This window comes from Heterodontus francisci, chromosome 2, assembly GCF_036365525.1.
Source record: "Heterodontus francisci isolate sHetFra1 chromosome 2, sHetFra1.hap1, whole genome shotgun sequence".
NCBI classification, from domain to species: Eukaryota; Metazoa; Chordata; class Chondrichthyes; order Heterodontiformes; family Heterodontidae; genus Heterodontus; species Heterodontus francisci.
The window spans coordinates 181,822,536-181,834,769 of NC_090372.1; the positions used below are offsets into that span (position 1 = coordinate 181,822,536).

At 42.3% G+C, this 12,234-nt stretch overlaps 1 protein-coding gene across 2 annotated transcripts in view; it reads right to left on the reverse strand.

Moving 5' to 3' along the window:
• The window catches only part of LOC137349152 (kinesin-1 heavy chain), a 140,929-nt gene that overhangs the window by 91,840 nt on the left and 36,855 nt on the right, over positions 1 to 12,234 (reverse strand). For both annotated transcript variants that reach the window (XM_068014575.1, XM_068014565.1), the window contains exon 2: positions 7,114 to 7,201. In XM_068014575.1, the coding sequence (XP_067870676.1) occupies positions 7,114 to 7,201 (88 nt within the window). The remainder of the gene's footprint in view (positions 1 to 7,113; positions 7,202 to 12,234) is intronic.

Here is a 12,234-nt window from a genome sequence, read left to right on the forward strand (position 1 = left end):
GATACCTGGCTTGGTCTATTTTATTCCAGGGTGTTTAATTTGGTTGTTTTCCAGTTGGGTGTAAAGCTTTAAATAATATGCTGCGACCTGTGGAGCGACGGGACTGAATTGACAGTGCGTTACTCCCACCTCAGTTGTAACATTTAATTGGGCAGCTCGTCGGGGATCAGAATCAGATTAACTGGGGGGCTCGCATTTGGAATTAATGGCTCGTCTCTGGGCTAACAAATTGGGGTCCTGCGTCTGGCCTCATTAATTGGAAGCTCGATTGTCAGGATCCAAATCTAACGCTAATTACAAAAAATAAAAGGAACTAGGTTTCTTATATAATAAGGTACAGTCTAGATCATCAGAATGGTATTAGCAGTTGCAGCAGAGTTTCTGGGAAAGGAGAATGTTTCCCTTGGTGATTTGATAACTTTAAGAATAAACTAAAAGAATTGGGGGCAAAATTCTGGTTAGAATTGAAATCAGGTGCCAAAAAAGCAGTGATAATTAACCCAATAGCCCAACAGCTGCAGTTTGAAGGCGATGATGAGGAACAAGAAGGTAGTAAGTCAGACAGTGATGCAGTGGAATTGGCTAAAATTCAGTTACATTTGAAGCAACTGGAGATTCAACAGGAAGCAAAAAGAAATGGCAGTAAGAAAACTTGAGGCTGAAAAAGAATCAAGAAAACTTGAACTTGAAAGAGAGGAAAGGCAGAAAAGAGAGGGAATTTAGGATAAAAGAGATGGAACAAAGACAAAGGGGTAGTCTTGACTCCAGGGAAAATTCTGGTCAGGAAGAATCTGAATTCAGTCCAGAACCCAGTGAAAAGCTGTTCAAATTTATACAAGCTCTTAAGTTTGAGGAAAGGGACGTTAGAGGCATTTTTCATATCTTTTGAAAAAATAGCCAAACAAATGAAATGGCTGAAGGAAAGTTGGACACTGCTTATGCAAAGCAGGCTGGTAGGCAGAGCTTATGAAGTTTATGCCATGCTTCCTGAAGAGGTCTCTGCAGATTATGAGATGGCAAAAAAGGCTATTCTTGCTGCGCATTAGTCCCTGAAGCTTACCGTCAGAAGTTTCGGAACTTAGAGATTGGCTGGGCAAACGTATGCAGAATGAGAGGTGAAGCAAATTAATTTTGACTGTTGGATACAGGCATTAAAGATGGAAACCACATATGAGAACATTCAAGAGTTGATTCTCTTGGAGGAATTAAAAAGTTCCATTGCTTCAGTAGTGAGAACTCATGTAGATAACCTGAAAGTTTTGAAAGTTAGGCAAGCAGCGGAAACTGATGATTTTGAGCTTGCGAATAAAACCTTTTGTCCATCACCCCCATAAACCAGAGAAGGATAGAAAGTAGGAGTGAAAGGAAGGCAAGTATCCAGGGACAAGGAACAGCTGGGTTGCAAATGCAAACGGCAAGCCACCGGTTCAAAGTAGAAAGTGATGTGGGGAACGCCAATTTCTTCCCTAAAGGAGTCTTCCTCAGGCCAGAAAGGAAAGTGCTGAGGGTAGAAGTGAGGTTTGCAAGCCGAAGTGTTATCATTGCCACAAAAGCGGTCATCTTCATTGCAAGGTAAACCCATAGGACTTGTTGGGGTGCGCAAAGCTAGTGCAGAGGAAAAGACTTTTACTAACAGTACAGCAGACCAGGCTATAGCTTTAACTGCAGCTGCAAAACCAGATACAAAAACTAAAAGGTGAGTGTAGAGGTTAAGAAGATGATACTGAAAGTTATAATGAATTTTTGTCAAAGGGGAAAGTAACTCCATATCCTTTAAGTGAGGCAGGAAAACCTATTATACTCAGGAGCAACTCAAACACTCTTGCTGGGGAAAGATATAACATTTCCACCGGAAAGCACCTTGAACGCTAAAGTTTTAGTTAATGGAACTGGCGGGGAGTGTATACCCGTACCTTTATATAAAGTATGCCTAGAGAGTGACTTAATATCTGGGATGGTAACTGTAGGGGTTGTCCAGTTTGCCAGTAGAGGGAATTGATCTACTCCTAGGAAATGACTTGGCAGGATCAAAGGCATCAGTTTCTCCTATAATTACAGAGAAACCAAGTGAAGTTCGGGAAACGGAGCAATTACAGGAACAAAGTTCCAGGGAATATTTCCTGCGTGCGTAGTCTCCCGAGCAATGGCTAAACAGGATCCACTGTTGGAGGTAAAAGTGGTACCACAAACAGATAGCCAAGTATCCGAAACCTTATTTGGGGATTTAGATAATCCAAAATGAGATGTTTAACAGATTTTTTATCATTGCAGCACAGCAAGCTGATCCAGAGTTATACCAAATAGCACAGGTGGCTCTGACAGAAGCTGAGGCGAAGGAGTTCCAGAAGGTTATTATATGGCAAACAAAATTTTGAGAAGGAAATGGAGATTACCTCATAGACCTGCAGACAAAGACCAGACAGTTGTTGAATAGATAGCAGTACCACCTAAATATCGCCAGGGGTTATCAAGGTTAGCACATGACGTTGCTTTTGCAACACATAGGGGAATTCGGAAGACCAAATTACACATAAGCCAACATTACTGACCAGATCTTACAAAAGGATGACACACAATTTTGTAGGATATGCCATACATGCCAAATGGTGGGAAAACCGCAACCTACCATAAAACCGGCACCATTAGTTCCCATACCAGTGATTGAGGAACCATTTAGCAGGGTATTGGTAGACTGTGTAGCACCCTTGCCAAAAACAAAAGTGGGACATCAATACATGCTTACTATCATGGATATGACTACTTGATTTCCAGAGGACATTCCTTTGAGGACAGTTACTGCTAAAATAGTAGAAAAGTTAACCCAATTCTTTACGAGATAGGAGTGACCACTTGAACTTCAATCGGATCAAGGTTCTAATTTCATGTCTAAGATATTTCAAGACGTCATGGGCAATTTGGGGATTAGACAGTTGAAATCTTCAGCATATCACCCACAGTCAAAGGGAGCTTGAGAGAGATACCACCAAACTCTCAAAAAAAGAGTAGAAAATACGGTCACGAATATCCACGATTGGGAAAAAGGACTAGATTTTCTTTTATTTGCCACCAGAGACTCACCGAATGAGCCGACAGCTTCAGTCCTTTCGAATTGGTTTATGGACATGAAGTAAGAGGTCCTCAAAAACTCATAAAAGACAGATTCTTGGAACAAAAGAATGAATCTTCGATACTGAACTATGCATCTGTGTTCAGAGAAAGGCTCACGAAAGCTTGCGGTGAGACTCAGGAACACCTTAAAGCATCCCAAGCCAATATGAAAAAATGGGCAGACAAGAATGCAAAAGCCTGCAATTTTCAACCAGGGGATGAAGTATTGGTGTTGTTACCCTTACAGGGAGAACCATTAAAAGTACGGTTCAGTGGCCCATGTACCGTGATCAAAAGAGTGGGTAAGGTAAATTACTTGATTGATACCCCTGATCGCTGGAAGAACCATCAGTTGTGTCACATCAATATGTTAAAGCAGTATTATCGCAGGGAGGAGGATAAGCCAATACAGGTAATGTCAGGTAATTGGGACTGTTGAGAAGGAAAAGGATAGTCAGGATGAGACAGAAGGAGGCCAAAACAATTCTCAAATTGAACCTCCAACTATCAGATTAGCAAATACAGAATGGCTAGGAAAATTGGACAACATGCTTTTGCACTTAGAGGCAAAACATGACGACCTAGCCAGGCTTTTCAAAACATTTAAAAAGAGTCTGTGGGGATAAGACAGGATGTACAACCTTAGCCGCACGTGATGTGGGTAAAGGGGGAACTGTTCCTTTAAAACAACATCCTTACCAATGGGTCCAGACAGACAGGTCCAAGTAAAAGCAGAGATCCAAAGCATGCTGAAGGGCAGCTTAGTTGAGTCTAGTCAGAGCAACTGGAATTCACGGAAAAGTCAGTGCGGTAGCAAAGGCAGACTCCTACCCTATTTCTCATTTAGAAGATTGTATAGACAGAGTGGGCAACACCATGTGTTTTACAGGGTCAAATGTGTTGGAGGGATACTGTCAAAATCCTTTGACACCCCAACATAAGGAAAAGTCCATTTATGTTGCACTGGACATGGTTAATGGGTACTTGAGAAACTTCAGAATACTGAACCTAGTAGTGGCCTGTGTTCCTAGCTGTGCAGTTCGCCTGACTGAGTTGATGGACTACAGCAACACTTGGAAGGAAAACATGAAATAACTGGGAGACTATTTGGAAGGTTGCAATAGGCTGAATGAGAACCTATAATCATAGCTTAATCATCCAGAAACACTATGATTCTCTTAATATCTAGCTGTTATCTTAAATCGTTTTGTGGTTTTTGCTTTCACTAATCCATATGTGTTTATGGCATTTGGTTCAAAAAGATTCCCCTCTGCCTCTCTGTCCCACTTAAAGATCCAAACATGCCACACTTATGAATTTATTGCGGGAGAGGTGTTTTTGTTTTAAAGTAAATTTGAGCCTTGCGATCAGGCACTAAATGCAGAGGATTTTTTTTTGAATAGCAACTCAAACCCACTTTCTGTCAGGGGAGGGAGCAGGCCTAGAGTGGGGGACTGGTGGTCTGCATGCAGAGATGCTGTCAAGGGGAGTGTGGGACATAAAATGGTGTTGCCAGCGGCAGTGTGGCATATGCTCCTCTCCTTTGGTGGGTCTCCAGGTCAAGATGAGGACAACGATAGCAACAGCCTGGAGCCTCAGGCGGGACCAGAAGGCCTCCCTTTAAATCATTTCCCATTTTCCCTCCCCTTATGTCCTGCCTGAAGCTGGACCCCGGAGAGGCTCGTGGCTACAGGCATTTAAAGTCACCATTCTGATGCTGTGGGAAGAGGTGAGGAGAGAGGTGGGGGCAGCCGCCGAGAGAGGAAGGGGGTGGAGGAAAGAGAGGGGGAGGGGATTGTCTGTAACCTGACGGAGTGCATGCAAGGCAAAAAGCAGAAAAAGCATGGCCATGCAATGTAACTAGAGACTTAAATATCTCACCTGTCCTCTGCATTTCACGCAAGGTGTTTTTTGTTAATATAAAATTATTCAAAGGAACTACTGGCTGTAATAAAAAGTCTGGTCAGTGTACAGATGCAAAGTAACGTTTCCTTCCCCCCTCCTGTTGCACTTAAACCAGAATTTTTAAAAAAGTAAGGCTCAAGTAAGGATAAGGGGTGGAGGAAAAAAAACCGTCTCATCTCAGCTTCCACGAAGTAAGGAAATGGGTTTAAAAAGTATCCTGAATCTTAAAGTCTAAATGGGGCACCTACTTTCAAAAAACTTCTGAAAACAGGTAGATCCTTTTGATTTGATTTTAAGTACAGAAAAGCCAAATGTGGGATCTTTTACCTCGAATAATCCATTTCACCGGTTCTCTCTCAAAGGTGAACATTTTTTAAATAGTTGATATTATTTGGGCACATTTCCTAAACTCAGACTTGCTACCCTCTCCTCTATTTTTGGTAAATTTGTGATTCCTGATTCAAACAGAAGATTGAAACCATCTAAGCTCTGGTTCCTAGTTAGTGAGAAAGTTGTTCTCATGAGTAGCTAAGCCCCACAGATCAGGGATGTCCCTCCATGGCCTCGCCCCCTCCATCCTGATACCCCTCCTAGATCTCAGCGTTCCTACAGTTCTGGCCTCATGTGACGAGTTTGGATGGGGTGGGCGGGGAGGGCCTGTTCCCACTGGCTGATTGTACAAGGACAAGGGGACACAGATTCAAGGTTTTGGGCAGGAGATTCAGGGGGAATGTGAGGAAGAATTTTTTTTTTTATTTAAACTCTGAGGGGTGATGACCTGGGTGCCTCCAAGGGTGGTGGAGGCGGAGACAATGGTTTCAAGGGTAAATTGGATGAGAACTTGGGGGAAAATAAACCTGCAAGGCTATGGGGATCGAGCGGGGAATGGGACTGACTGGATTGCTCTACAGAGAGCTGGCATGGACTCGATGGGGCAAATGGCCTCCTTCTGTGCTGTAATGACTGTGCATCCCTGATTTTAAATTGCTCCTCAATTGCAGCTGTACCTTCAGCTCCCTCAGCCTTAAACTCTGGCCGTCCCTCCCAAAACCCTTCTGCCTCCCTAACTTCGTTTTCTTATTTTAAGACACTCCTGAAAACCCAACACTTTGATCAAGCTTTTGGTCACCTGTCCTAAGAAGTCATGATGTGGCCTGGTGTCAAATTTTGTCTAGTAACATTCCCGTGACGTGCCTTTGGATGTCTTACTACATAAAAGGCACAATATAAATAAGAGTTGTCTGTGTTCCATTTTAGAATCTGGGACAGGTTTATGTAGGGGATGCCAGAATCAGTGTCAGAATCTATGGGTTCAGGAAATTAAAAATGCTGTGATTTCTCGTCCTGATTATTAACCGAGCATTCTTGTAGGAAGCATTTGTGCGCAGTTGTTGGGCCAGGACAGGCCAAGGATGGGGCATGGGATCACCATGTGTGTGGCTCAGTACAAGTTTTTTGCAAAGCATTTTCCATTGCAGTAATATAGTTTTTGTAAAGAGCTCTGACCTATTAGAGATGAAATAAGGACTACGGGAAAAAGGCAGGGCAGTGAGACTAGGTGAGTTGCTCTTGCAGAGAGCTGGCACGGACACAACAGGCCGAATGTCCTCCTTCTGTGCTGTAACCATTCTAATGATTCTAGATAAACCAACTGTCAATCTATATGGATTTATGTTTGGAAAGATAGCAACTCATGATTTTTATACCAAACCTCTTGATTTCTGAGATAGTGGGGTTGGCATTACAGATAGGCTCACAGAAGAACTACTTGGACAAGTTACCTGACAGTTTTTGTGAATTGTACCACAAGGACCAAAGACTGGCTAAAAGCTGAGCTTACCATTATTTTATGCATAAGGAAGTTCAGCATCCATATGCTAAATATTTGTGGTTAGTGAAATCAAACAATCCCACCAATTGTTGTATATTTTGTATACATTTGTATAAAATTGTATACATACATATTAGTATACATTAGTATATTTTGCCAAGTAGCATGTGTTAATTTTAATGCACAACATACTGTGCAACTCAAATTTAATACTTTGGCAATTGAAAATTTAACAAATTCAACACATACTTTTCATTGACACGACTCACCTTTGACAATATTTTTTGCACAGGCATTGTACACTTGTTCTTGCGTTGCATTTGATGGGAAAACATAGTCATACACATAAGACTTGCCCTGGAAAAAAAAAATGAAAACTGTAAATTTAAAAAATATTTTACACAGAATTTAGAAATCATTTAAATTTATTCCTACTAGCAATATATCGTATTCAAAATAAGACGCTTTTGAGTTAAAGTGTATGTAATTGTAAAAGGTGGAAATTGAACACAACTGGCTGCAGGTAATTTCGACCATGAGTGCTGTTGAAACAAATACTATGTTGGCTAGAAATGAAACATAAAAACGAGGTCCACTAGAAGTTGATGGCTTTCCAAGAAACACACAAACGTATTAGTCTACATTTAACAAAAAAAATGACACACACAAATGTGTGGAGACACAATTAGTGAAGATGAAGTGTTTGCTGTATTGCAACCAATAGAATACACTGTTACCACTGGAAAAAAATTAACTGAAGTACATCTCCTGAACAAGGCCACTTGATGCATTTCCTGAATGGTTAAACTCTACAAGAAAACATCGCAATGCTTCTCCTCCTTCCTCTCCTGATTAAATGATATCATATGATAAGCTAAGCTGTTAAATGAATGATAATCCAAAAGCAAAACAGCAATATGTTCAAGATATTCCCAAACTCCACACCTAAAGGATATAGGCTTAAATTTAGGAGAGGGAAAGAAGAGAGTTTAGATTTGCTTATTTCATGCAAGGGATGGTGACCATGTGAAATGGTCTGCTCACAGGGATGGCAGTGTGGAAATAAGAGAATTAAACTCGAGGAAGTAAGTGATTGAGAGGTATTTATTTATTTAGAGATACAGCACTGAAACAGGCCCTTCAGCCCACCCAGTCTGTGCTGACCATCAACCACCCATTTATACTAATCCTACACTAATCCCATACCCCTACCACATCCCCACCTGTTCCTATATTTCCCTACCACCTACCTATACTAGGGGCAATTTATAATGGCCAATTTACCTATCAACCTGCAAGTCTTTGGCTGTGGGAGGAAACCGGAGCACCCGGCGAAAACCCACGCAGACACAGGGAGAACTTGCAAACTCCACACAGGCAGTGCCCAGAATTGAACCCGGGTCGCTCGAGCAGTGAGGCTGCGGTGCTAACCACTGCGTCACTGTGGGATCTTTCAAATGGAGTGCATTGTGCTTTCTTATGCAATGTTCCGAATACCAAACAAAGAGGTTGGTGGGGGGAAGAAGAGACATTTATATAACCCAACTCCCCCTTCTTAATGTCGCAGTCTTCATTTAAGATTTGGATCGCACAAGACTTTGAACACTGACAGATTTCAGGGATCCCAAGTTATCTGTCAACTAGAGCTATCCCAATTCCACTCCCTCTGCCTTCTTCCTGTCATTTTATATTATTCTCTCAACATTAGAAGGGAATTAAATATTTATCTCTGCTCAATAAGCACTTGTATTAATGTATTTCACGTTCCAATTGAAAATATTTCTCGATTTCCCTTTTCCTCCAGTGATCGAAAATTCATTATTGATGCGTTAACCAGTAAAAATCATTTTCCACTAATTTCACATAAGCTTTAACCACATCCTTTTGATCATTTATAGAAGAGCTGAATTATGATGTACATTAAAAACAGGCAGTAACTTTAGCAACCACAATCTCAAACAGCCTTGCATAGACGAGAAGACCCAAGTGGCCATCACTGGCAAGGCCAGCATTTATTAACCATTCCTAGCTGCCCTGAGATGGTGATAGTGGACCTCCTGCTTGACAATCAAGTGGCTAGATCATTAGTCCAGTAACATATGCAATGTGCTGACAGCCACACCCGCACTGCAGTTTGGGTAATGAAATATGCAGCCTGGCAAGTAAACTTTGATGGATGAGGACGAAACCTGTAAGACAGGTTTCTGTCAATACCAGGGAGTCAACGTGTTTATCCACAATGAATAAATACTCTGAAGGGTTACATGGAGTCCGCTGCCAGTTGATGACAAGTGGCACTTAGAGCGCGAGCGAGATAATGGGGGTGAAAGCAGCATGGATAGGTGGTTAAGCCCCAGGAAGTGAAATGGGTAAGACGGTCACAACAGCAAGGAATGAGGCAGCTGGGGTTACCACAATAGACCATGGGAGAGAATACCAAAGGAGGAGCAGAAGGAGTCAGTGGGCTTGTTGAGAAAAGACTGGGGCAGCAACAAGAGGCTGAAGATTAGGGGTGGAAAGGGCAAGAAGAACATGCTTTAAAAAGAGAAAAAAAAGGACAGAGTAAAAGCAAGTGCGGATGGAAGAGGAAAAGAGAATGGAACGGGGGCAAGGTAAGATGATTAGACAAGGTCAGGGGGAGGTTTAACCAGTTCACAAAGGGTTAAAGGAATCTTTAAATGGAGTAAGAAATGCATCATAACATGTTTAGATCAGGTGAAGAGGGTCAAAGGGCTCGCCTCATTTGACCACAACAGGTTTATTTCTTTTTTTAAAGTGGATATACTTATCAATTCAGTAAGTGTTCAACTATTTACATACTATGATCATAAACTCAGGAAAACCTGTCCAATTGGTTCTTTTTAACAATGAAAGAGGCTAGATTGCTTTAAGTACAATAAAGCTAAGCAAAATAATAAACTACGCTACAACTTTCACACACAAAAATAGGTTACAGAGTGGGGAAGGATAGATTGTTCGAACTATGGAGATTGGTGACTCAGCAGGCTTCAGGCTGAATTCAATAATCGAGGCTTCCTGTTTGAAGATGTGGACAGTTGATTCAGTGGTTCTCCTAGACAGTGATGCAGATGATTTCCTTCACGGGGTCTCCATCTGCAGCAGTGATAGACCTAGGTGGTTACAGCCAGCAGGTAGGGTTTGAGGTGGCGTGAGTGACAGAGAGCAAGAGAACCCCACCTGGGTCTTCTCTTGTCGATGTCTAGCTGCTTGTCCGGTTGAGGTGGAACAGGCGGCTCAGGAGGCCAAAGGAGACTGTGGGCACAGGGAAGGAATTGGAGATGTAGGTGGGGTTGGCCGGAGGCCCCGAATAAGAGGCCACAGGCCCTGTGTTTACCCCGCGGGGGCACAAAAACTTTGGGGCAAAAGGGATCAAAGGATATGGAGGGAAAGCAGGAACAGGTTACGGAGTTGGATGATCAGCCATGATCATAATGAATGGCGGAGCAGGTTCAAAGGGCCGAATGGCCTACTCCTGCTCCTATTTTCTATGTTTTTATGTTAAGCACACAGATGGTGGGCCTGTCACAGGACCATCACCCAGTGCTTCAACATGATGGTTACCAGTGTGTATTCCCTCTTGCAACTTAATCAGTCCATGTGTAGGAATTCCCTTCTCTCATCCAGGGTCCTATTGTTCAAGTGATTAGGTCCGAGTGGTTTATCTCCACCAGTTTAATGTCCAAGTGATGGCCTTAATGTCTTGCTAATGGGAACAGGATAGGCAGTTCACTCAGAGTCCCCAGGTCATTGTTCTTGCTGCGACTGGGCAGACAGTTCGTCTCCACCTCAATGCATTGGAATGTGGAATAGTGATGCAAATTGGGGTGGCCATTTTAGCTGCTGGTAGAGTCACCTTCTATCTGTTTCTTTTAAATTTAATTCAGGTTTCCAGCCGGTGGATTAAAAAAAATTATTCAACATAGCATGTTTCTGTGGTAATGTCTTACAAGCGACATAATGATGCCAACAAAAATCAATGCGATATCAATTTACAAATATGAATACAAACAGAACAACTCGGGCAATTATAGACCTGCCAGCTTGACATTAGTGCATAAAATAAAGCAACTTGAGAGAATAGAGAGACATCAAGTGAGATATAGCATTTTAAGAACTAATAAGGATAGCTTTAGATATAATAAATGCTGTTTAGCAAATATAGATTATTTAATATATCTAGACTTGGACAAAATACTACAGGGAAATTACTTTACAAGGTAGAAAGATACAGAACAGCAGGGAAGGTTTTGAAATAGTTAACTATTCTTTGTGAATCAACCAGGTAGTTAAGAAAACAGCAACTTAGAAAGTGACAGCTGGCACTGTATACTACAGGGATTACTTTTGAGATCATTGTTGTTTTCTACGTATATCATAGAATGGTTACAACACAGGTGGTCGCCATTCGTTCTGTGGTGTCTGTGCCAGCTCTCTGGGAGAGAAACTCAGCTAATCCCACTGCCCTGCCTTTTCCCCATAGTCCTGCAAATCTTTTCTCTTCAGATAATTATTACAATGCAGTTTCTTGTGCTCTTATTGATGCTTTTGGAATCCCCTCAAGAAGCGGTTGTTTATGTAAAAAAAAGTTAGTTTCCACTTCACTGTACCAAGTACAGAAACTCTACGTAACCTATTTTTCAAAACAAGCATGGCGGGATCGGAGGTTTAAAAAGCGCGCCAAAAGCCCAGAGTCAGAGACCGGAGACAGAGCGACAGAAGAGCACGGAGGGAGCGGAGGTTCAAAAAGTGTGCCAAAAGCCCGGAGACAGAGCGAGAGAGAGAGAAGCACGGCGGGAATGGAGCAGGGAACAAAGAAGTTTTTTTTTTAATCGAAAAGTGATATCAGAGTGACGTCACAATCTGCAATGACAGCAGGGAAACAGAGAGCCACCGGGGCGAGTATACAGAACAAAGAACATTACAGCACAGGAACAGGCCATTTGGCCCTCCAAGCCTGCACCGATCTTGATGACTGTCTAAACTAAAACCTTCTGCACTTCTGGGGACCGTATCCCTCTATTCTCATCCCATTCATGTATTTGTCAAGATGCCTCTTAAACGTCACTATCGTACCTGCTTCCACCACCTCCCCCGGCAGCAAGTTCCAGGCACTCACCACCCTCTGTGTAAAGAACTTACCTCACACATCCCCTCTAAACTTTGCCCCTCGCACCTTAAACTGACTCTTCCACCCTGGGAAAAAGCTTCTGACTATCCACTCTGTCCATGCCACTCATAACTTTGTAAACCTCTATCATGTCGCCCCTCCACCTCCGTCGTTCCAGTGAAAATAATCAGAGTTCATCCAGCCTCTCCTCATAGCCAATGCCCTCTAGACCAGGCAACATCTAGGTAAACTTCTTCTGTAC